The sequence below is a fragment of the Toxorhynchites rutilus genome, chromosome 2, assembly GCF_029784135.1.
Source record: "Toxorhynchites rutilus septentrionalis strain SRP chromosome 2, ASM2978413v1, whole genome shotgun sequence".
In the NCBI taxonomy this organism is placed as follows: Eukaryota; Metazoa; Arthropoda; class Insecta; order Diptera; family Culicidae; genus Toxorhynchites; species Toxorhynchites rutilus.
In genome coordinates this window covers 169,359,527-169,386,406 of record NC_073745.1, presented here as the reverse complement: position 1 = coordinate 169,386,406, position 26,880 = coordinate 169,359,527, and the positions used below count along the sequence as shown (strand labels likewise).

The following is a 26,880-nucleotide window of genomic DNA, read 5'->3' as shown; positions in this document are numbered from 1 at the left end:
CCACTGTCTGAAGATTGCAGTTGAGTTGGTACTCCGCTTGCGCCAAGTTCAGAGCGCTGTATTCTTGGTTGGCGCGTTCTCCGCAGTACTCGCGCAGATGTTGTACCTAGACAACACACAGTCCAAGTTCCCCTTCTTTGTGTGGTAGTGATACTCTCTCCATTACCGATTAAGGAAGGTGCATTCCGGTTTCTTTGAATGCTTTCCTCATCCTCCTCTCAAAGTCTTCCAGATCAGTTTCGCACCTACTTGACTACTCCGAACTCCATGCAGATGTCCATACTTATGTATTCGACTACCCGGATAGCTACACCTAGACGCTGGCGTTGATCAGCGTGGACCTTGAGATCATCCATGTAGAAAATTTTATAGTCATGACCGTTTTTCTTGAACGTCCTTCTGAGGGGGTTCAGTGCCAGACAAAAGCAAAGCGAGCTGAAAGAGCCGCCTTGGAATATTCCCCTTTATATCTGCAGCGTTTAGACTGTAACACATTTCTCTATCACTGCGTCATCGCATGCTGCAGGAAACAAATGAGGTATGGAGTCATAAGCCTTCCGATAGTCGATATTGGCCATGCTCAGGTTCCGCTGATTATATACCGCTTGTCCGACCATGGATGCGTATTTGCCAGTATCTGGCAAACCTTCGCTGTAATCGGACTTATCATCGTTAATGTGGGTGTAGTACGCCTTCTCGTTATCTCTGAACATTCGATGTTGTTCTTGGTAATTTGCAGAGTCAGAGTAACGTTTCAGCCGTTTTGTTAGGACGCTCAATTGCTGTGCCAGTGTGTCGAGTTTTTCCGTCAGCTGGTGAGCTCCAAGCTGGCGAAGTTCAGTACGCCGCACGATCTCAGCATAATTTGACGACATAATTTCACCGATCTACTGCCTCTTTTGTACGCCATCAGCCTTCCAATCGCGGCGTGCTTGTTTAGGATGCATTGCTCCAATCTACTTTGCCATGGAGGCTTGCTCACACCTTTCACGGAGATGTTGGAACAGTCCGCCACTTGGCCTTATACGATATGCTGAATTTTTAGCGGTCGCCACAGGGGCCCAGTAAACTGTCAGTTCCAGCTCTTCCATGTTCTCAGCACCGACCAAGTGCAGCGGAAGGACGTGCTCGTTCGTGAGCTTTACTGCACTTATCACCCTGTGAGAATACTGAAACTTCGGGATCCTGGGGCGCGACAAAGGGTCCGTGCCGCGAAACTGTGAAATCGCCTCGTCATAATGGAAGACCAGGTCGCATTGTAGCTGTTGATATGGGTGTGGATCTTCCGACTCATGGTGTTGTTGTACTGTGTTCTCCACTGGTGCGACATATATTATGTGAAAAATCCTCAGCTTTTCTGAAAAAATATGAAAAACAATATAGCGCCCTTGGTCCCGAGACTATGAAAACAATAAAAAAACGAATACAATCTATAATAACGAGAACAGATTTCGAATTTTCTGCAGGTCTAGTATTTTTCAAAAAAGACCATTGGCTTTAATTTGATATCTGAATCGGTTTAGTAGTTCAAAAGTTATGAATTTTGAAAAAAGTCATTTTTGGAAAAAAGAGGAAAAAGTTGATTTTTCGGACAACCCTAAAATGGAAATGGTCATCCTACTGAAAAAATAAAAATACGGGTTTTTCAATAGAGAACAAAACTACCACTACCACGGTTTGGCATGGAATGGCTGATTTCGGGTTAATATTGAGAAAAATCTAAAAGGGGAGATTTCGGGTGAAAAAAAAAGCTGAGTGATAAAAGACACTGTGAGCAACACTTTCATTAGAAAAGTTTGGCGGGGAAATTCGGGACAAGTTTCATAGGTCCATCCGAAACAAAATTAAACTTCCAAAATAGTACTTACTTTGTGTGGAGTTAACACATACTACAACCAACCGAATTTTGAAACTGACTACAAATTCAAATTCTCCGTCAAAATGCTTCAAGAAACAGAATGGGCCAAACAAAATCTTTTAAAAAATTCACCAAAACACATGTTAGAAATACACACGCGAAATAGTGGTACCGGTGAGCATGCGAAACCGGTATCTAATTGCGTTGCCAGAGCAATGATGCGAGCGCGGAATGGGGTGAAACATGTCATCCTAGATGCCTTGAACATCCCAGAATAAGGGACTGTAGGATTTTTATGTTTTTATGCAACTTCATTTTTTGGGTTTTGGCCGCCTAAATTTTCTCATGGACCACAGTAAGCCATACTGAACTCCGTCTCGACACATCGCTTGCTCTGTTGTTCCTGGAGCTTAAATTCTCTCTGCGCCTGCTGCTTGATCTCATCGATTTCCGTTAGGGAGAACATGTTGTTGCGCCCAATCGGTCTACGTCTCGCGTTCATCGCGTTCTTATGAAGCCTCCCGACGAACTCTGGATACGTTTCCTCGAACATTGTGAGTATTCGAGGACGACCGCTCTTGTCCGTCCCCATAGCAGTGCAGATGTAATAGGCAAGGATCACGTCTCTATTCATATCGTACGTTCACATGATCCGTCGCATAGTGGTACCTAAAGTGAGGACGACTGTCGTCTGGCAGTCGCAACACGCCTCGTGTTCTAACTCAATCGCACCCCCTCACTTAGCCGCTTTCGACACCCATTCTCGGAGCCAGGACCAGGTATTTTTTTAAGAATTCGCGTTCGTGGATCATCCGATCAAGCAAAGCACAAAAAACAATAATGCTACACCCATAACAACACAAATGAGACGCCCAAGATATGCACCCAGGATAGGAACAAAGTTGCACGGCGTTCAACGAACGATGTTTGAACCCCAAGACAAGCGGTGTTGACACCAAAACATTGTACATATATTTCGGTGCGTGTTCATTTAACTGAGTGCAAGTGGAAACAGAGAGAAAGACAGAGTGTTGACTTATGTTTATTTATTTGTTATCAACAGGCCTGAACAAGAGTGCCTTAATGATATACCTAAATCTAACTTAAATTCTACTTAATATTTAAGGACATTAGAAAAAAATCTTTTTCAGATATGAACGGGTCAAGTTAAAATCATACGAAGTGTACGAGCGGTTGAAAATTAGGCAAATACTTGAAACGGGTTCATTATACTCGTAATTAGTGCGTGAAGAGGGGACACAAATGAATGTATGAGAACGCAAAGTTCGTATCCTTATATTAAAATTTATTAATTGGAAAAGATTAGAACAGTCGATGTTCGAGAGAATCAGCTTTAGCGCTTTAGCGACGTCTCTACGTAGATTTAGTGAGTCTAGTTCAATTAAATTAGAGCGATCTTCATAATTTGGAAGATTTAAAGGATCGTTCCAAGGCAAATTTCGCAGAGCAAAACGAACGAATTTGCGTTGAATCGTTCCGATTCGCTGAACGCCATTTTGATAATAAGACGGCCATACCACACAAACATACTCGAGGATTGAGCGGACCAAAGCACAATATAGAGACTTTAAACAATGTATGTCCCTGAAATCTTTCGTAACGCGCTACGTGTACGTGCTACGTGTTCTTTAAACGTAAATTTAGAATCGAGAATGACGCCATGATCTTTATACGGGTAGAGCTGAACGTTTCCACGAAAAGGTGATAATTGAGCATTTTGCTGGATTCAAGATCATCCTGTTGATGTCACACCATTCATCAAAAATGTTGAGTTGCTGCTGCAGGTATGCTGCGTCATCAAGACAATTAACGGTGCAAAATAGTTTGAAATCATCTGCGTAAGCGACTTTGTGGCACTTCAGACAGAGATGAACATCGTTGAGGTAGAGTAGAAAGATGTACTTCCTTGATGTACCCCGATGTAACTCGAAATGGAAAAGATACAGTGTCACCGACTTTCACTGACATAACACGATCGGTCAGGTACGAACGTAACCAGTTCAAAAAGTTGCCATGAAATCCAAGACGTTGTAGTTTGGCGACGGCAATTTCATGGTTTAACTTGTCAAATGCAGCTGAGAAATCTGTATATTTACACAGCATCAATTTGCTGGCGTGACTGTAGAGAGCGAGCGATGAATAAGTTATACAATACTAGATTTGTGTATGTAGATCGTTTGGGAACGAAACCATGTTGTTCATCAGCGATGTAATTGCTGCAGACGTGGGAGATGTAGACCAGTTCAAAAAGTTTGGAAACCGAGCAAAGGCTAACGATTCCTCTATAGTTATTGACATTTATTTTGCAGCCTTTTTTGAAGACCGGGAAAACAAAAGAATTTTTCCATGCCTTTGGAAAAGTTCCACATGATAGTGTTTGACTGAACAGGAGTTTGCCCCTCTGAATACATTCAAGGCGTGTTGTTTGGCTTAAAATATCTCAACTATGTATTAATAAAAGACGCTAGTTAATGCATACGTTGAGACGGCAAAAGACCATTCATCACAAACGTGTGAGTGTGTGTCATGAAAGCGCCTGGTGTAAACAGACGCAATTAAAAACGAAGTAACATATTAAAATTGAAAAAATTATTTCATCGGTTCTTCTGGAAGTAAAAAGAATACCAGGTATATTACTCTCCGCTCTTTTCATGTAGTGGTACACAAAAAAAATAGTTTTCAGACCATCCTCTATGACCATTAACAGTGTTTTTAAAATTAGCTTCTTTGCGATATAATATACCTGGTGTTCTATTTCCGTTGGGCTCTTCTAGGATCTTCAATATAATAATCCTGTCTTAAAAATATATAAACGTTTAGAGAACGGCCTAAAAATTAAAAAAAAACAGAGATAATCAGATCCAAAACACGATCGTACGTAGACTTAGAAATACGAAATTATTACATTCAACTCACTGTTTTATCAATTTGGATATTACTTCAGAATGAACAAAAAATAACTCGCGTTGATATGCAAAATGCTCGCACACGAACAATAGGGGGGCTTTCGCTGCCTTCAAAAAGTCGGTTCAATCATTTTAAAATCAAAGCTGGAGCTGGAGCAAGACTAAAATGAAAATAGATAGATTTTATGATAAACAGGCTTTAAACTACAAAGTTTGTCTGCATCTAGCCGTGTGTTCGGATGTGTTTTCGCTTATTGAGCGAACGACCGTGGGTCCAGTCCAAGGATTCTCCATTGATTAATGTTCAAATATTTCGACAATGTTTGCTTACAACTATGTTAGTAATATGTAAACGATTACTCGCGGTTGGCTCGAGTTCTCATAATTAGGGTGTTGCAGTCTTCAATGCTCTGCACGTGTGCCCGACACGGGATACTTCCTATTGGGATGCAACTGACCATTAATCAGCAACGCCCCCCTAGTCTATACCCCATATCTAGCGTGGTGCGTCTTTCTCGATTCGAGGAATCCAGTTTATTGGGGATGTTCATAATGAAATGATGCGACGCAAACCCGTATTTCACGGCTTCTAGTTGTATCAATAAAATGAACTGCCGAAAGTTTGTGAAATAATTCCAATTGGAATGTGTAGGACTCTCAGGTAATCAGTATAAAATCATCTAAAATAGTGCTGGTCCGGAATTGATACGCTCTATTTGTCGTATTTCTCCTTCTTCGACTGACATACTGACATACGACTGACATTGATTGTGCTGATGGGACTGATCGGAGCACAAATAGACATTACTCTAAGCCGTACGTAAATATCGTTGGTAAACGATTGGACAAAGTATATCATTGGTACTTCATATACCTAAAGGCATAAAGTAGACCCCATTCGGGGTCTTTAGCTTCATGTTCAGTAAATCCCATACCTATCTTTCCGCGGTGCCGACTAAGAGTAATCATAGTAAATATCAGGTAACCAACCCCGGTGTGATCTTGGTCCTATGTTGACAGCGAAGAGAGCCTATCCAAACGTCTGTTCATCTTTGCAGCCATTCCATGCCAAACCGATATTGTGATTCTCAGATTTTTGTCAAAAGTGATAATTTTGTTCTTTATCGCAAAACATTGGACCCTTTTTTTAATTTTTTTTATTATGGTGCCCATTTCCATCACCCTAAAGATCCGAAAAATCAATTCTTTCCACTTTTCCCAAAAATGTCTTTTTTCAAAACTTCATAACTTTTGAACCACTGATCCGATTCAGATGATCGACATATCAAATTGATGCCAATGAGCTTTTTATTGAAAAATATTGAACTTGCGAAAAAAAATGGATTTTGGTTTCGTCATCATTGATTGTAGTCGTTTTTTATTGTTTTCATGGCTTTGGACTAGAGAACGCTTAATTTTTTTTATATATTTTTCCTTGAAGTTGAGGATTTTTTACAAAATATATCTCGATATCGAAGCTGCAATTTTTTCGTTTTTGAGAAAGGTTTTTTCAAAGTTAACCAATGATTCGAAAAAACAAATTTTCTCCCTTTTTTTTGAAAAACTTTGAAAAATTAATTCAATAAATAATTACATAACTTTCAATTTATATCGATTATCTAAATCGGTTCAGTCGTTCAGAAGTTATGAATTTTGCAAAAAAGTCATTTTTGGGAAAAGTGGAAAAAATTGATTTTTCGGAACTATCCTAAAACGGAAATGGGCACCCTAATGAAAAAATTCAAAAATACGGGTATAATGTTTTGTGATAAAGAATTAAATTATCACTTTCGACGAAAATCTGAGAACCACTATATCGGTTTGGCATGGAATGGCTGTCTGAAGATAATTGTCCTCGTGCCAGCGTGGGACTCTAAATAGAGCTGTGCACGATAATCCTCTGGTCACACAGAGGGTTGAAACGCGCACAAGAAAAATCAGATCAGAGGATTCAATTCTCACTCCCGACATTCTTCCAAAATGGAAGGTACAAGTGACGAACCAGCCAAAAGTGTTGAAAGTCACTATAATAAAGAAAAAAAGAAGAAAACATCACAAGGAAATTCGAAATAGAAAAATCGGACTAGACCTAAGCAAAGAACATAGGGAGCATGTCGCCGCGAGGATCACGATCTTTCAGAGCGTGATTTATTTCGTAATCTAATCAAAAAGATGAAAACTTCTCCGGCTAGTGATACACCACCGGATAGGAGATGAAAAGAATAACACTCACCACAGTAAGGAAGCATAGGTCGCTTCGTCGCAAGGTTTGCGCTTGCGGTTTGCTATTGCAGAACTAAGTTGAATTTGAGGCTACTTGGTACACCTAAACATTCTGTTGTATCGATTTTTCGGGTGATCCGAAAAATGGAATACCATTCTGAATCATATTTCGGACGCTTAAGGCATATGATGCAGGAAACAGATCTCAACTTTATGCACAGGTATTATTTGGTTGATATTTTTAATAAATTAGTTCAATATGCTTTTAAGCTTTCTACTTTGGTAAATATTTGATTGAAAATATAAAAAATCATCGAATAAAATGTTTTTCAAATCAAACGAATAAGAATCAAACTTCGGATACCATTTATAAAAAAATCAAATTTCGGACAGATTGAATTCAAATTTCGGACACTTAATTTTTTATTTTTTTGAACGAAAATTTCATTACACTTGATTATATTTTATAATCAACTGCGAAACACTTACCAAGCAATCACAGTAACCTGAAAACGATAATGAGAACTGATGAAACACGAGATAAATTTAAATATTGATGAAGGGGTAAATTATACGATAATGAGTGGATTTTGGATGGATTTTTTCCTACTATGTAATAATTCGAATGTAATTCTGAAATGAAGTGATAGTAAAATCGAGGGATTACTCTAAAGAAGCAATTGTGATACTAATTTTATAGTTATATCATAAGTGCATTAAGCTTCACAATTGAAGAAAAATTCCTAATAAACGAATAACATAGCAATCTAGACAGAAAAGTGCATGAACAAATTTTGCTGTTCTTATTCGATATTGGATTTTTGTTGCAGTATTCCAAACCGAGTTTTATGTTCCTATTTCACCGTACATAATTGAACTAGTCATAGATTCAACGAATTTCGATTCGATTTCGGATGTAGCATTAAGATGTAGAAACAATTAGGAGATTGAACTCTACGTATATGTGTAACTGAGCTTTTTTTTAAGATTATTTAATACGTTTCCAATAAGCACTATCAATCCAGCATGACTTAGAGTAGACAGAATTCAAATTTTTGCACATCTTTTCTGAGTGATCTCTATTTTCATGATACTTTCTTATGCTTCTTCTCAATAATACCTAACATTATTTAAAATTTAAAAAAATAATTCATTCTAATAAATTTTCTTTCCACAGGTCCTGTTCCAGTTGCGGTTCCTCAACCTGAACCTCATTCGGTTGGTGGCGTATTAGTGCATATGCCGCATGTTTGTTCTGTATGTATACTGGATTTTATTTTCCTATTTCTCTATTTTATTTTATAAGGAAAGATTAAGCAAGTCATGTTCCACATAACGTACAAACTACGAATTATTTTAGTGAAAGTTATTGTTATAACAATCCTCAAGTATAAATTCGTTTTGTTTTTGAAATAGTTTTGTTTTTGAAATAGCTTTTTGAGTTCGTCTATAAAGAGCGGCTTCATCTGGTCTCTTAGATCACATTTCATTTTGTCACTGGCATATTTCAGAATTGACAGAAAATTATTTTTTAAATTTCGTGGTACGAAATCGATCGATTTACCTTTTAATGACATTTAGAAGTATTTAAAAAAAAACCTTAAAATGGGTATTGAAGGCAGTACAAATTTCAGAAAAAAAATCTTTCGTAGACTTATTGTGTGCGTAAGCTTATAAAGAAAATTCACAAATCTAGTTTGCTGATTGATAACAGTAAATGGTCAGATCTCACCGAGATAGTAGAACAAATGTCGTCCTATTACGCTATAAATGGATGGAAATTTTTCAATGATAAATGGAATGACAGAACTTAAGGCTACCATAATTCAATTTGAAACAAACGATTAAATTTTAATACTCTCGCTGTCAGCATTGATCATACCTAATATGTCCCGATACATGTAGTGGAGTAAAACCTGTTTTTGTGCAATTTCTTTATTGTGTGTTTTTTTGTGCAATTTTTCTTGTGTGGTACTTGAAAAAGAAACATTGATGCAGTTTTTAGTAATTTAGTTTTTTTCGATCATTGATATGTATTCCATCACTCTACATAGGTACTGTGTCTGCTAATTATGCTTTGTTATGTTTCTTTTAAGGCAGGAGCACATTGAAGGGAACAAAGAGATAATTTTATAATTTTTGAGATGACTGTAAATCTCGACGTGTCATGCAATTTTAGGACGTTTAGCATCAAACTTTTTTTTTTCAATAACCCGGTTCCGGTCATTTTTCGGTTTTCAAGTTCCATATAAAAATCGAGATGATCATTCTCATTGGCACCCTAAACCATATGCATCGTATTCCGAAAAAAAACTAAGACCCAGAATTTCGATTTCAGACAAAACAAAGTTTTCGAGATGACAGTAGATCTCGGCGTTTCATGCAATTTTAAGATATTTGGTATCAAATTACATTAAAATGGTATTTTTTTGAAAACACCATTTTAATGTAAAGCTTCCATTTGATCCCTATAATGTTCTTGTAGGACCATCCAATACAAAGATAATTCAGTTTGAATGATTCCATTCACATTTGATGATGGATAATTCAATAAATAATTATCGCACCGCAAATGGTGTACATCCCATCTTCATGCGTTGGTTTTTCACGAAGCTACAGCATTTCAAAAATAACCAAAAAATTCGACATCGCACTCTGTTCCTCTAATTTTTTTATCGAGCGTATTTGACTCAAGACTATTTTTATAAAAGTTCATAAGCACATTAGCATGAACTTCATTTTTAATTGTTTGCCTAAGTTGTTATGTAACAAATAAAACACTCAAGATAAAAGATGAAAAAAATATTTTGTTTGCATTAACACTAAAATTTGAATAACTAAGAATCCATTCTTTTACTTCCATATTCCGTGTGTAAAACTTGAATTCATGCTGCTTCAGAAATACCACGCTATTATTTTTTTTGTAAATAAACAAAACAGTTTCCTTGAACGCCTTTTTGCCTTCAAATTCTGATTTGCATTCCGAACCTTAACATTTCCCAATCCAGTACTCTTCTTCGCTCATTGGACGTAAGATTGTGAAACATTTGCGTTTTTAGCCGCTTCCCTCAATGCTAGCTTTCGTGTTTCCGGGATTTTTCGTTTCGTGCGTGCAGGATCTAATCGTGAGGCGCTTGCTCCGGCGAAGTCATGATGTAAACAAATGAACTTATTCTGAGGACCACAGTAGACATTGTGATTCTATATGCCTGTTTTTATCCCATTTGTTTATTTATTTAGGTTCATTAGCATTTCATCTGTAACAGAATAGTTTGATTGTGAGACAGAACACGCAACCAATGTGGCTACGAAGACCTCCCATTCTATACACTTGATTCAGTGAAATTTAGAAAAAAAAAAGTTGATGGGTCTGAGCCCAGGGACACGGACGGGAAATAAGACTGTAATTGTGTAGTAATTGCATTTGAATTGATTTTTTTCATTGTTCAAAATCTGTAATTTTTTTCTCTTTTGATACATCAAATAGACGCCATGAAGAAAACCATTTCCTGTATGAACTTGTATCCTTTAAACGGATTAGATGAGATAACGTGATAGAATCCGTACACAGAAATACCATTAAATCTATTACTACCCTTTTCTTCTGTTTATTCAATTATGCAGAAGAAGACAAGGAGTCATCATTAATTAATTCATTCAAGTCTGAATAGTTAGGATCTACATAAATATAAGCCTAAGTCAAATAAATCTATCACTATTATAGATAAAAATAGCATTTTCTTCTTCGTAGCCACGTTGTCCGGAACATTTTTCGTAGGGGGTTGTAATAACTTTACAACCAGCCAGGTGTATTGAGTATCGTATGGCCATGAGTGCTCACTTTGGAAGTTCGTGTAGCTGCTATAGTGAACTGAGAATGAGATGTGACAATTGGGTGCTAACCTCTGCTTATGTATAGGGAAGCGAAAGGAGAATGGGCAAGTGCATTCGAGGTAGTGAAACGGCTTCTTAGGGCTTCTTAGGGAATAAGGGAAGGTAAAGTGGTCACCTATTGGGGGCAAAGTGGTCACTCGACATATTAAGCTAAATGGAATATATTTATGCGTTTTGACGTAGGACTACGTCTTTCATTTCTATACCGGGGTGTAAAATCAAAGTTTCGAAAACGAAAGCGTTACGCCGGAGACCGAGATTTTGAGCGTTAATAGCTCCTAAACAAGTGAACGAAATGGTATGATAAACACTTCATTCGAAAGATATTTAAGATTTTTGATCCAAAAACTTGTTTCAATAGTCTTAAAATTGCTTTCAAAACAGGCTATTGGAGTCACCAATCGGTATATAAGCGAGCGCCGCTCGGAAATCCACTCAGTTATAATTGAACAGCGATTGGAGCATGTTGTCGCTGTTGTGATGAAGCTCTTCGTTTATCATGAAAGCGCGGATGAACGGTGTCACCAAGAGCCTGTTTGTGCATCTTAGGCCAGAAGGGAATCCATCAGAAGGAGAGTGATGCCACAAACGGTTCCCCGGGAAGAGATCGGAGCAGCCGCCACACACACACATACACGCGCGGAACTCTTCGTTTGGATGCCATTCAGCATCGAGAAAATTCCGGAAAGATTCAATCGTTGCTAAAAAATAATCTGCAAGTTCGCCTGGGAACTGAAAAATACATTCATTTTAATGTTTTCTATTCATGTAACACTGCGACCAAATATTTTTCAATTAAGTGCTATTAACAGGTGGTTATCGAGTTAGCATTAACCACTGGTGGGCTTCGAGTATCGAGGAAAATCTGGAAAGAACTGATCGTTGCTGAAAAATACTCTGCCAGTTCCCCTGGGAATTGAAAAATACATTGATGCGAAAGAGTTTATTCTAATGTTTTCTAACCATATGACACTGCAACCAACATTTGGTTTTGTGATTTTTCAATCAATCGCAATTAACAGGAATGCTTCTGAAAATTATTTTTCCCCATCAATAGAAAATTTTCGTATTCAATATTGTATGCGCGCGCAACGTAAAATGTTTCGCATCTCGAAAATTGTATAACTTTCAATCGATTATTGCTCAGTCGCCGAAAGTTTCAAACTTAGAGAGTTCATTCCCCTCTAGTTTGCCTTCCAAATTGCCATCGTAAACCACACCTTGTCTCGATTCAATCACGCACAAAAAGCATACTTAACACTTTGCGGACCGCTCACGAGATTTCTCGTGTTTCGCGTTCTGTCTATTACGGATGGATCACGAAATAACCCGTGTTTTCTGCACTTGCTGGATAAATCCTTAGTTTGCCAAGATTCTAACAAGGCCTACCGATGGCTCACCTTCGTCTCATCCACACCGAAGGAAACGATCTCATTCGTGGAATCCGAACAAATGAAGCGTTCAAGTATGGTCCAAAACGTGCGGTCCTTAATGTGTTAAGCGATATTCTGGTGGTAAAACGCATTTAGAGGCGAATGAACTGAAAAGTTTAAAGTCTCTTTAATTCAACATCATCATCAAAACGCATTCATTTTTCGTGAGGACATCGACACGACAACATCGTTACTGAACGAGCTGGACGAGCTGGACGGCGAGGGATCGAGGGATTCGTTACCTAACCTGATCTAACCTGAAAGACATGCAGTTTGTTTGGAACTGTGAGGGAGGGCAGAAAAGCCGAGCCATCAGAAGGAGAAGAGATGCTGACCAAGAGAGTATCAGCATCGAAAAACTGTTCCCCGGGAAGACATCGAAGCAGTCGCCACTCACACATACACGCGCGGAATTTTTTTCGTTTGAATGCCATTCAGCATCGAAAAAATTCTGGAAAGATCTAATCGCTGCTGAAAAATAATCTGCCAGTTTCCCTGGGAATTGAAAAATACATTCAAGCGAAAGAGTTTATTGTAATGTTTTCTATCCATTTAATACTACGACCAAATACAATTGGTTTTGTGATTTTTCAATCAAGTGCAATTAACAGGTGGTTATCAAGTTAGCATTAACCCTTTCCCGTACAACATCGAGTCTCACTCGTGGGTACTTGAATAATATAGGGCGCTAGAACGCTCAGCAAGCTAGTGAAATCACTTGATGTATGACGTATCAAATAATACGGGAAGGGATTAACCACTGGTGGTGAACTTCGAGAAGAATCGAGAAGAATTCGGAAGGATGTCATCGTTACTGCAAAATAATCTGCCAGTCCCAGACCAGACTTGAAAATTACATTCGAGTGGAAGAGTTTATTTTAATGTTTTTTATCCATATAATATTGCGACCAAATATATTTAGTTCTGTGATTTTTCAATCAAGTGCAATTAGAAGGAAAGCTTCTGAAGATTATTCTTCCCCATCAGTAGAATATTTTTGTATTCACTATTGGATGCATAAAACCTTGTACCTCCAACGTAACGCTCTTGTTTTTGAAGTCTCCCAAATATTCATTTATTCATTCATTCAGAATGAATTCAGATTCAACTTCAAACAAATGATCACTAAATTAACGATAGTCCTACGTCACCATTGCGGTTTTACCATAGATATAACCCGCTTCCTGTTTTTTTCTTCCAAATTTGTTCAAATCATATTTGATATAGTAGATACATGTATGAAATAAGCTTGGCCTATTCACCTAGAGTCACAATTGAAATTTTCTCATACATCCAAAAACGTAGTAAGAAACACATAACGTTCCGCATAATGAGGCTTGGTTTAGTTGGAGTGGCATATTTATCCAGGGTCTAAGCCACAAAAGGATCCTTTTCAAGGGCAGAATGTGATGCGGCATTTCAGCTTTAGTAAACAGAACATTGTAAGTCACTAGTCACCTATGGCCACTTTGCCCTCAAACATCAAAGTAATGTCTATGCTAATTAATCGCTGAGATTAAACAAAATATGTATTCACCTCTCCTAGAATTTGTGAACAGTCGTCTAAACTGATGATTTGTCCAATACATCAGATTGAATAAACTAAATTTCAAGAGAAAGTCCTTAGATACCGTGCGCACAGAACTACGGCCTAATGGCTTTCGAGAGAGCAATTTCTGTTTTTAATTATATTTTGACATGCGACAGCTCTACTGAAGTACAGGGTGACTCAAAGTCATGGAATTCACATAACATAAGGTGACTATCAATATGGTGTCAATAGTCAATAGTTATACTACCAAACAAGCAGGTGACCACTTTGCCCCCATTACCCCTATGAGGAACGTGATATGAAGATCGCCACTACTCAAGCTATTATAATCTGATATGCGTGAGTATACCATTTCGAACTTCTAAATTAGCAGCCAGTTAAATTGCATTAATTGCAATTGACTCAAATTATGAAATTCTGAGATTAAAAATCTCTAACATAATTAAACCATGGGGCTGACTATGAACGCCACCCTCCAGTGAAACGAGACGAAGTGTATTTAACATTGCATACAAATCATCTAGTTCCCAACGCGAAATGACGCTCGCTATCAGGCCCCCTATCATCCGCCCAATACATCAGATAAACAACGATGGATTGAAACATCCCTAAACGAAAGAAAACAAAACATACATTGAAAAGAACAAAATACCAGCGATGAACTCCAGAAATAGAAAAAAATTATAGGTGAAAAATTAAAAAAAAAAAAAAAATTAAATTATATGTCCAAGACACGACCGCATTGTTGACGTAGAACTACACTGTTATTTTATATAAGTCGCTTGTTCATACCTTCGGATATTATTCTATAATGTTGTGAAATTTTAGAAACAACTGCTTAGTAGAATAATCTCTGAAATGGATTTTTCATTGTAGAATCAGTTGACGATAATTGATTGATGATTCATTCATGCCCTCGCAAAACAATATACTAGCTGATCGTATGTCGCAATTTATTTCATACCTCGAACGCTATTCCAGTGGCCTTTTTCGCAATTGAAATAGACTCGATTATATACATGTTGCACCAGCACCATTATTCCACATCTCATAATTACATCAATATATCTTTGGCACCGCATGGAAACAACAACAATGACAACACTTGCAAGTATCAAATCTCATGCTACATGTTATTTAGTATTGCCTCAAAGGAATCGCATCTCTAGGCATCGTTCGTATAACGTAAACCAAGCGCCAAACAAGCGTTCGCCATAGCATGCATACAGAGCCATACATTGGTGGTTTGAAACTACTAGGAATATAAATACTTCTCATCATTTTACGCTATTCTCAAAAGAAACGCTTCTGTTAATATTACTGGCATCGAAAAAAGTTGCATTGCTATCTCATGCTCGAGAGAAGCGCAGCTGTCATCCTTAGTGGAGGCAAGCGAAACCCAATCACATACAAAATTCCAGAACGTCATTCACTTTCTTGGTGACTAAACAAGTGAAATAAACTCTTTTTGTTAATAACAACCTTTTCGAGAAGTAGCAGTAGCAATGCTTCATTATGGTCAATATTGCAATCCTAGTTGAAGGCAGTTTTGCGACTGGCACGCGAACCCAAATAAGTTATAACATTCCAGTAAGACATTCAAGATGCTTGGTATTCCTCAAAAAATTTTTTGCGCACAACCTTAACGCTTGCTTCGCCATAACGTCAGTTTAATGCATTGATGCATTCTCAGAGGCACCAATGAAGCCCTTATGATGACGGAAAACAAACTATGTTAACTGCTTGGAAAAAAGACTGAAGTATGCCACACAGCTTGTATTCTGCTGTAACACCCATCAATGCGAATTCGCTGATGAGTTTGTCAAGAGCGACCGCCTTCTCCACCAGCGGGGGGAGCTTGATTTTGGTTGCTGTCTGGGTAACGGCGTTTACATTTTCGACCGACGCGCCGAAATCGCCTACTCCGCTGTTATTCGATGCGGTGTCCCACTCGCGAGGGCTCGGTTCAGTGCGAGCGCTTTTCACTGCACCAACATCGCGTGCCTCATTAGATGACGCTTGCCTCGAAATTTTATTGCCCCTGGCAATGCGTTCGTTTTTTGCAGGGCTCGAGCCTGCATTCCTCTTCTTCTTACTCATCACACACTACGCGAAGCGTCCAATTTATGACGCAGAAAAAAACACACGATACGAATAACGCGAAAAACAGAAAAACCAAACGACGATATCCAAGTTGGATTACCACTGGTGGGGTCCAATCTTAGATCAAAGCGCAGCGAAAGCAAAGTGAACTGGATTGCTCAACGGTCCGATGCCGAATGAAAGTTTGTCTTAGCGAGATCCACTGTTTATACTCTAGGCAAGTATTCCCCTTCATTCTTCTACTTTTCCTTTGCTCACGGAGACTTTGAATCCTACGATTTCCCCTCCGTCGTCGATAAGTTGCTCGTTATTGACAGCTCCGTTCGGGAAAGCACACAAATGTATGGGAAAATGGAAACGCTTAAAGTTTTCATGAATTTTAACCAACCAAGGGATTCTAATGTTTAGCACATTAAACAAATTACGGAATTTCCGATTCCTTTAGTATGTAAATTTCCAAAATCCGTTCGCGGCAAAAATAGTTATTAACGTTAACTTTATTTCATAAAAACGTGACCTGTTTTCTGATTTGGCACCCTTAATGAAAGACGTAGTTCTACATCAAAAGAAAACTTGCACAAACACTGAGGACAAGTGAAGAGAGCAACAAAAACGCTGAACTGCGTACCAACACCATCTAATCAAATGAAAAAAGTGCACATCTGAAAATCCGCTCCCTCTCCGTACCACTCCATAGCAATCTCAATCGTTCCAATAAAGTGCAAAAACATGTCGGTTCATGTTACAGCTGATGAAGAAGACTTCCCGGCACTCGTTGCTAGCATGAGAAAGCCGTTGTCAAATCCTCCACTACTTTTAGAATCACCATTCTACAGAAAGGAATTAAATAATTACAATGGGACGGAACAAGCTAAAACACCCCAACATGCGGCGAAACTGGGCTGCACGAATCTTATGCAATTGCAAGAAGTAAATGGCTACACAGAATTGCAACGGTGCTGGGAATTCATAACACAAAAATAGAGGTCTCACTGTACGCGACACTTGTGGAACCACCTCCTCACCAAAGGGACTTGCATCTTTTATCGCATCCAAATATTTATGAAAAAAAATAAAAGAATTAAGAGAAGCATACTGGGGAAGCAACCAGAATAGCCAACCCTCCTGCACGGGCAAGCATGCTAGACATATCTCTATGCTCTTCTTCGTTATCCCTGGATTGCATGTGGAAGGTAATCCAAGATCCCCACGGTAGTGATCACCTACCAATAATTTTATCGATCGCTAATGAATCAAGCTCACGTGAGTCAGTCAATATTTCGTATGACCTCACGAAGAATATTGACTGGAGAACATTTGCGGAAATAATATCTGAAGCAATTGTTTCAATGCATGAACTTGCTCCACTCGAAGAGTATAACTTTATATCGAGTTTGATTTACGAAAGCGCACTTCAAGCTCAAAAGAAACGTGTACCGGCTACCACTTTCCGACGTCGTCCTCCATCACTTTGGTGGGACAAGGAATGCTCAAAGGTCTACCTTGAAAAATCATCCGCTTTCAAAAAAAAAGACGGGTGGGTAATGTCGGGGACATAACCGGAGTGACGTAGAACTATACAAATGGGACAGCTTTTGTTAAATATATATTTTAAATATATTGTTTTATTTTCTTCTTCTACGTGAATACCTACCTATCTACCTGAAAAATGGATTAGTTTACTGTTTACTCTTTATGAATATGTTGATGGTTCTGAAAAGAACCTTTGGTGTTGTGTTTTTGTTATCACTCGATATTCCCATCTTGTTCAGTTAAACCTTCCTGTTTAGCTATTGCGTTTGCCACTCGCCACAGCTTTCACAGTTGGAAAATTTCTTCCCATCCAGCTTGTGACATGTTGTTCAGTAAATTACATTTAATGCGACGTGCCGGAGAAACACTTTGCCACTCACTGAAACTAATTGTTACCTTGATGAGCACCGAACCGAAGCTGCTCTGTTCTTGATGCGGGTTTTCTGATTGTCTTGAGCAGCTTTGCAAGCCAACTCGAGCACTCCGACGGCCGAAACTCTATAATCGCTGTTAGGTATACTGGTGCTCCGGCACCAATCCGTTCGGCCTAGTTACCCTTGCGGAGCAATCAGTGAATGCGACCAACAGGGAACTGGAGACCTGCACGGTTCGAGTGAGACTTTGCCTTTCCCTTAACTTGTCCTCCTTTGTTACGTCCACGATGCCGATGCCGTACAACCACACGGGTTTACGGTTTGAAAGAAAATAAGATATTTTTTTGGGGTCCGCGTGTTTTATACTCTAGCGGTACACACTCACAGGATAGAGACAAATCGGCAGACTCAGCCAGAGGGGCGAGTCCAACGAGACGAACGAATGAGCGTTAAAAGGGAGCGATGGCAAAAAAAAATACATTCATTACGATTTGTTCGCTCGTTGGATTTACATGAAGGCTAAAAAGGGTCCTTTTCAGGATCACAAAATTATCTTCAATCTAAAGAGTTTATTGTTTTGTTATCACTCGATATTCCCATCTTGTTCGGCTAAACCTTCCTGTTTAGCGATTTGTTGCCACTCGCCACAGCTTTCACAGTTGGAAAAATGTCCTACTAAATAAGTCGCATTACATGTCCGTCCAATTAGCTAAATGTCGAACTAATTGTAAATTACTGTACTTTCAATCTGGAAACAATTTAAGAATTGGTGAAAATTGAATAATCAGGAAAGTCCCCAACTATCAATAAGCTCAGAACAACTGCCAAATTCACATACTCATCAGATCCTGGCAAACAAATTATGAAAAAATCAATTTGTGTTTTATTATTATTTTGGATAATGTTTTAGAAAGCATTTAACTGTATTTTCTAAACTCTTTTTTGGAAGGTTTAATGGCCCTGAAAAGCGCCTTGTTTTATGGAATGGTTCCAATTTAGAAAACTTAGTACTCGTGGTTTTGAAAAAAACCATTTCGAACGCCCTCGATGCCGCCTTGTTCTGGATTTGCCACCAAAGCAGATTGTGTAAAGAACAAACTTTTTTCTAATGCTACCTGCTGCCGTTTTGCGATTGCGTTTGCCACTCGCCACTCGCTGCAACTGCCTGTTGTCTTGATGTCCACCGAACCGAATGTGTTCTGTTCTGAATGCGGGTTTTATTATCGTCGCGAGCAGCTTTGCCAGCTAACTCGATAACATCGGCGGCCGAAACTATATGTCGCCTGCTAGGCGAACCGATGTGGTGTACGGTTTGAATGAGAATGATCGTTACGGAAGGAAGGAAGGTATTGTATTATAGAGACTTTAAACTTTTGCAGTTCATTCGTCTCTAGTCTTGAGCAAGACCGTTTGAAAACTCTACTCTACTCTACTTCAGCGCTACCAACTCCGCCCTCTTGCCTTGAGAAAGGCACTCGATCCCTCGCCGTCCAGCTCGTCCAGCAACTATGTTGTCCAGTCGGTGTCCACACAAAGAATGATCGTTACGGAAGGAAGGAAGGAAGGTCTTGTATTATAGAGACTTTAAACTTTTGCAGTTCATTCGTCTCTCGCCTTGAGAAAGGCCCTTTGAAAACTCTACTCTACTCTATTACTCTACTCCAGCGCTACCACCTCCGCCCTCTTGCCTTGAGAAAGGCACTCGATCCCTCGCCGTCCAGCTCGTCCAGCAACGATGTTGTCCAGTCGGTGTCCACACAAAGAATGATCGTTACGGCAGCGGAGCGGGGATTTTTAAGCTGACTGGCTGGCTCGAGAATTACGCATGTGTGAGACTGCGACCAATGTTTCGTTCATTTTTTTCTTTTTCCTTCCGAATCGTGCTTCATTCTATTTCGCTGCTGCTCTGGTTGCCCGTTTTGGTCGGTACGATTTGAGGAGCACAAAATGGACCAATCAAAAATGGGCACATAGTGCATTTTGACAATGCTTGATATTTCACAATTATTCAATTATTTATCTCAAGAAAAATGAAATGTTATTCGTTATGATAGATGCGTAGATATATTTCCTATCAATTGATGCAAAAACCTTTGCGATCTATTGAGAAATGCTCGAGTTATAAGCGTTCCAAATCTTGCATTTTTTCCTACTTGTTCAGTGCCTAGATTTCCATTTCACCCCCTATATCTTCCGGTTAGACGTAGTCCTACGTCAAAAGACGGGTGGGTAATGTCGGGGACATAACCGGAGTGACGTAGGACTATACAAAGGGGACAGCTTTTGTTAAATATATATTTTAAATATATTGTTTTATTTTCTTCTCCTACGTGAATACCTACCTATCTACCTTAAAAATGGATTAGTTTACTGTTTACTCTTCATGAATATGTTGATGGTTCTGAAAAGAACCTTTGGTGTTGTGTTTTTGTTATCACTCGATATTCCCATCTTGTTCGGTTAAACCTTCCTGTTTAGCTATTGCGTTTGCCACTCGCCACAGCTTTCACAGTTGGAAAATTTCTTCCCATCCAGCTTGTGACATGTTGTTCAGAAAATTACATTTGATGCGACGTGCCGTAGAAAGAAGAACACTTAAGAAACACTTAAGAACACTTAAGAAACACTTCCACTCACTGAAACTAATTGTTGCCTTGATGAGCGCCGAACCGAAGCTGCTCTGTTCTTGATGCGGGTTTTCTGATTGTCGTGAGCAGCTTTGCAAGCCAACTCGAGCACTCTGACGGCCGAAACTCTATAATCGCTGTTAGGTATACTGGTGCTCCGGCACCAATCCGTTCGGCCTAGTTAATGCGACCAACAGGGAACTGGAGACTTGCACGGTTCGAGTGAGACTTTGCCTTTCCCTTAACTTGTCCTCCTTTGTTACGTCCACGATGCCGATGCCGTACAACCACACTAATTTACGGTTTGAAAGAAAATAAGATATTTTTTTTGGGGTCCGCGTGTTTTATACTCTAGCGGTACACACTCACAGGATAGGGACAAATCGGCAGACTCAGCCAGAGGGGCGAGTCCAACGAGACGAACGAATGAGCGTTAAAAGGGAGCGATGGCAAAAAAATACATTCATTACGATTTGTTCGCTCGTTGGATTCACATGCAGGCTAAAAAGGGTCCTTTTCAGGATCACAAAATTATCTTCAATCTAAAGAGTTTATTGTTTTGTTATCACTCGATATCCCCATCTTGTTCGGCTATAGAGGTGTGCAAATCAGCTCATCATGATGAACAGCTCTGATCATATCAGCTCATCTAAATGAGCTGTTCTTTATGAACAGCTCTTCAGCTCAGTTGTCAGTGCCGACTTTCAATTTGGGTCCCAAACTCGATAGCCACGAAGCCAGTTTGAAAATGTTAAAATTCAAATGAAATTTTTCACACCATAATATTAATTACTTGAAACACGTATTCCAGACTATTATTTACAACAGACTCGGCGAGTACAACATTTCCGACATTTTTACTGAGGCTTTACATTACAATAGAAAGTTTGTTTTTTTTTTGCGAGCTGTTCCGCGTCAACTCACTTCAAAGAGTCGATTCTTCGGAACAGCTCATGAGCGGATGGCACATCTCTATTCGGCTAAACCTTGCTGTTTAGCGATTGCATTTGCCACTCGCCACAGCTTTCAAAGTTGGAAAATTTCTTCCCATCCAGCTTGTGACATATTTTACAGTAAATTACATTCAATGGCACGTCGCATTACCACCACTCAGTATCGGATTGGAGGTAATTTTAACCTGTAATTGAACATTTGCGATGACAGTGGTACAGTGTCGACCTTCAATGTGGGGTCATAATTTGGATCTCTATGTTTACAAAAATGTCCAACTAAATAAGTCGCATTACATGTCCGTCCAATTAGCTAAATGTCGAACTAATTGTAGATTACTGTACTTTAAATCTGGAAACAATTTAAGAATTGGTGAAAATTGAATAATCAGGAAAGTTCCCAACTATCAATAAGCTCAGAACAACTGCCAAATTCACATACTCATCAAATCCTGGCAAACAAATTATGAAAACATCAATTTGTGTTTTATTATTATTTTGGATAATGTTTTAGAAAGCATTGAACTTTATTTCCTAAACTCGTTTTTGGAAGGTTTAATGGCCCTGAAAAGCGCCTTGTTTTATGGAATGGTTCCAATTTAGAAAACTTAGTACTCGTGGTTTTGAAAAATACCATTTCAAACGCCCTCGATGCCGCCTTGTTCTGGATTTGCCACCAAAGCAGTGTGTATAAAGAACAAACTTTTTACTTCTGCTACCTGATGCCGTTTTGCGATTGCGTTTGCCACTCGCCACTCGCTGCAACTGCCTGTTGTCTTGATGTCCACCGAACCGAATGTGTTCTGTTCCGAATACGGGTTTTCTTATCGTCGTGAGCAGCTTTACCAGCTAACTCGATCACTTCGGCGGCCGAAACTATATAACGCCGACTAGGTAGACTGGTGCACTGGTACTAACGCGCTCGGCCTAGCTACCCTTGCGGGGAACTCCAGATCAACACGGTTCGAGCGAGATTTTGCCTTTCCCTTCACTTTTCCTCCTTTACCATGTCCAGACATGGCTGCTTGTGTTGGTTTGTTGATGTGTTGTGATGCGAACCGATGTGGTGTACGGTTTGAATGAGAATGATTGTTATGGCAGCGGAGCGGGGATTTTTAAGCTGACTGGCTGGCTCGAGAATTACGCATGTGTGAGACTGCGACCAATGTTTCGTTCATTTTTTTCTTTTTCCTTTCCAATCGTGGTTCATTCTATTTCGCTGCTGCTCTGGTTGCCCGTTTTGGTCGGTTCGATTTGAGGAGCACAAAATGGACCAATCAAAAATGGGCACATAGTGCATTTTGACAATGCTTGATATTTCACAATTATTCAATTATTTATCTCAAGAAAAATGAAATGTTATTCGTTATGATAGACGCGTAGATATATTTCCTATCAATTGATGCAAAAACCTTTGCGATCTATTGAGAAATGCTCGAGTTATAAGCGTTCCAAATCTTGCATTTTTTCCTACTTGTTCAGTGTCTAGATTTCCATTTCACCCCCTATATCTTCCGGTTAGACGTAGTCCTACGTCAAAAAATTAAGAGAAGCACTTAACTCACGATGTGGCATAACGCCTGCAGTTTCTTCCGCGGTGATAAATGCACTACGACATATACACACATAAACACTTCGCACTAAACCAGATGGAGAGAAAACACGCGAAAAAGTCTGAGCCGGTTCGATAAATTGGGCAATTGGGCGAATAAAAGGAAAAAATAAACTTTCAGCCTTTCTGAACAAACACTTTTCGAAGGCACTCAAAAATCACACTCAAAAATCAAAGACATAGTCCTATGTCAAAAACATAGAATGCCATCATGGTAGTGTTTTCGATGTGTCCGCTGCAAATCAACTGATAACGCTGTCTGTTTTTTTCTGTACACAACAGGGTTGCTACGATTGGCACGATGCTACGGACACCCTCGAATGCTGGACGCTCGATGATTCGACGCATCGTGTAGTCGACTGACGAGCTACGAACCACCAATGTCGAGTGTCGAATTTTCGCGTTGGAAGGTAATCCGTTCGTTGTGGATTACCTTCCAACGCGAGTGACACGAATCAAAGGATTTTTGTCATTCGTTGATTCGACACTCGATGACATTCGATACACCGCTACACGATTCGTCCGAATCTATCTTTGACAGATTGGTTTGTTTACAAGTTTTAGGTGAAGGAACTGTGAAATCGATTCTCAAAGTTCAAAATATTCGGCGAAATATTGCATTCTAATAATGTTGATTTGAAGCATTTTTAATTTACAGTCCGATATCAGTACAATTGCTTCGGCAGCGATTTGAGTACTCGCATCGTCATTCAGTTTCCTAACGTTTTTGATGGTAAATAAAAACAATAAACATTCGATCCAAATACTCGCCGATTGTTTGGGCCGATTGCTTCGAATCGAACATTCACTTCACCGTGTAGCAGCACATTTGTCACAACATTTGACGATTCATCGAGTCAAATGTTTGAGTCCAACATTCGAGTGAAACGTTGGACGAATCGTATAGCGCCCGCATAAGTGGATTCACCAATATGTGACAGGGTACCGCTTTTCCTAAAATATCGACAATAACGATAACTGTTCTGCTTTAAAACTGTAATGGTTCTTGTTCTGTGCTACAAATGAATGAAGAAGTATATTTGATATTAGTATTACATGATTAAATTTATCTAACCAATTAAAAAAATATTATTCGATAGTAATAAGAAAACAAAACTCACGTTTTTCTGAATCCCAGACTCTGCAGTATTACATTACATAGATTTCGACACGCACAAAAAACTTTTTCATTTTCACATTCTACAAAACTCCATCTAGGTGTTATGTGTCGCAACGGTTTGGAGTACCATTGATTTGCATGTTCATGTATTTTATTATGATAACAATTATCCACTCATCCTAAATATGGAACACATTACAATTAGAATTGTTGTGATTAATTGGTGTCTTTCCGTTACTGTTGTGTAATGTTACTAGTAACTATCGACCACTTCCAGGAAAACACACTCAAAAGTCGTCAATAGTTATTTGTTTCCACCATTATCTTACCCAATTCTAAACTTACTACTTCTGAATTTTGGGAGCTTCAAAGATTGAATTCAACAATTCCCCATTTATGACGGCAGCACGATGAATAACACCGTCAGTAGTCGATGATGATTCATGTGATTTGCCTTTAAAATCGGTTTTATCTATTAAGAACGATTACCGGATAAAATCGGGAAGGAACCAAGAGTAAGAGAAATAACCGGACAGAAAAAAGCATAATGTCACAAGTAGTCTATAGATATGCTGATTACATTCTAATATTCTGATATGGTGCGCGAGAATACGAGTTATGATTTTGCGCGCGAGTACATAGCCATAAAACCAATAATTACCTAATACCTATAACCTATAATTGTGGAAATTTCTTCAGATCTTAGTGCAATAGTTTTGAATTGCAATGAATAATATATTTCAAAACAAAAAATTAACCTAACTAAAAAATCGTATCCTATGTTTCAAACTAACCGGCAATCAGTGGAACACAGGTTTGCTTGGGCTTCTGAAGGCGGGTCGGCCGGCGGTCGACTCGGAACGCATCATCACACCTCGATTCCTTATCCTAGTTAAATGCGGACTTCGCCTCCTTTACATTGACCTCAGAATATATTTTAAAACACGAAAGCGAAAAAAAAATTACAATAAAAATTACGCTTTGTTCTGTGAGGCATTTATAACCCTGATGTTTTTCCGCGTCACAATGTTTCTAGCCTACTTTTTCTGTCTGATTATTTCGGTTGCTGTTATTTTCTTTCGGATTTTTTCCGGTCACGATTAAGAAGCAATAAACTTTGTTTGTGTTATGATAATAAATGTGTTTATGTATTCACTACCATTTGAACTACTCGTACATAGCCGATGTAAAAATGTTTCTTCATAAAAATAAAATATTAGCGTAAACTGAAAACATGTTCAACTAATTGTTTATTTTATTTTTACAGATAATGACAGCCACTGTAGAGACTGTTTCCGAGCAGCTTGATTTGGCAGCGATCATTCCTTCTGAAAAAGTTGTGACAGCCGTAGCACGGTCAGTCACTCTTTCGGATGCGGATGTCGGTAAGATATTTAGTTGTTATAATGGAACGCAATTTCATAAAGTTCCTGTTCACTGCCGAAATAACAACAGCGTATTTTGACGTAGGACTACGTCTAACCGGAAGATATAGGGGGTGAAATGGAAATCTAGGCACTGAACAAGTAGGAAAAAATGCAAGATTTGGACGCTTATAACTCGAGCATTTCTCAATAGATCGCAAAGGTTTTGGCATCAATTGATAGGAAATATATCTACGCGTCTATCATAACGAATAACATTTCATTTTTCTTGAGATAAATAATTGAATAGTTGTGAAATATCAAGCATTGTCCAAATGCACTATGTGCCCATTTTTGATTGGTCCATTTTGTGCTCCTCAAATCGTACCGACCAAAACGGGCAACCAGAGCAGCAGCGAAATAGAATGAAGCACGATTGGGAAGGAAAAAGAAAAAGAAATGAACGAAACATTGGTCGCTGTCTCACTCATGAGTAATTCTCGAGCCAGCCAGTCAGCTTAAAAATCCCCGCTCCGCTGCCGTAACGATCATTCTCATTCAAACCATACACCACATCAGTTCGCATCACAACACATCAACAAACCAACCCAAGCAGCCAAGTCTGGACATGGCAAAGGAGGAAAAGTGAAGGAAAAAGCAAAATCCCGCTCGAACCGTGTTGATCTGGAGTTCCCCGCAAGGGTAGCTAGGCCGAGCGCGTTAGTACCAGTGCACCAGTCTACCTAGTCGGCGTTATATAGTTTCGGCCGCCGAAGTGATCGAGTTAGCTGGTAAAGCTGCTCACGACGATAAGAAAACCCGTATTCGGAACAGAACACATTCGGTTCGGTGGACATCAAGACAACAGGCAGTTGCAGCGAGTGGCGAGTGGCAAACGCAATCGCAAAACGGCAGCAGGTAGCAGAAGAAAAAAGTTTGTTCTTTATACAAACTGCTTTGGTGGCAAATCCAGAACAAGGCGGCATCGAGGGCGTTTGAAATGGTTTTTTTTTCAAAACCACGAGTACTAAGTTTTCTAAATTGGAACCATTCCATAAAACAAGGCGCTTTTCAGGGCCATTAAACCATCCAAAAAAGAGTTTAGGAAATACAATTCAATGCTTTCTAAAATAATATCCAAAATAATAATAAAACACATTGATTTTTTCATAATTTGTTTGCCAGGATCTGATGAGTATGTGAATTTGGCAGTTGTTCTGAGCTTATTGATAGTTGGGGACTTTCCTGATTATTTAATTTTCACCAATTCTTAAATTGTTTCCAGATTGAAAGTACAGTAATTTACAATT

The 26,880-nt window shown here is 39.0% G+C and overlaps 1 protein-coding gene across 7 annotated transcripts in view; it reads left to right on the top strand.

The window, feature by feature from the left end:
- LOC129770657 (protein unc-79 homolog) overlaps positions 1 to 26,880 on the top strand; it is a 200,732-nt gene that overhangs the window by 46,658 nt on the left and 127,194 nt on the right. For 3 of the 7 annotated variants that reach the window (XM_055773610.1, XM_055773613.1, XM_055773615.1), the window contains 2 exons: positions 8,186 to 8,265; positions 25,474 to 25,591. In XM_055773610.1, the coding sequence (XP_055629585.1) occupies positions 8,186 to 8,265; positions 25,474 to 25,591 (198 nt within the window). The remainder of the gene's footprint in view (positions 1 to 8,185; positions 8,266 to 25,473; positions 25,592 to 26,880) is intronic. The other 4 variants (XM_055773614.1, XM_055773611.1, XM_055773617.1 and 1 more) reach the window with 2 other exon arrangements.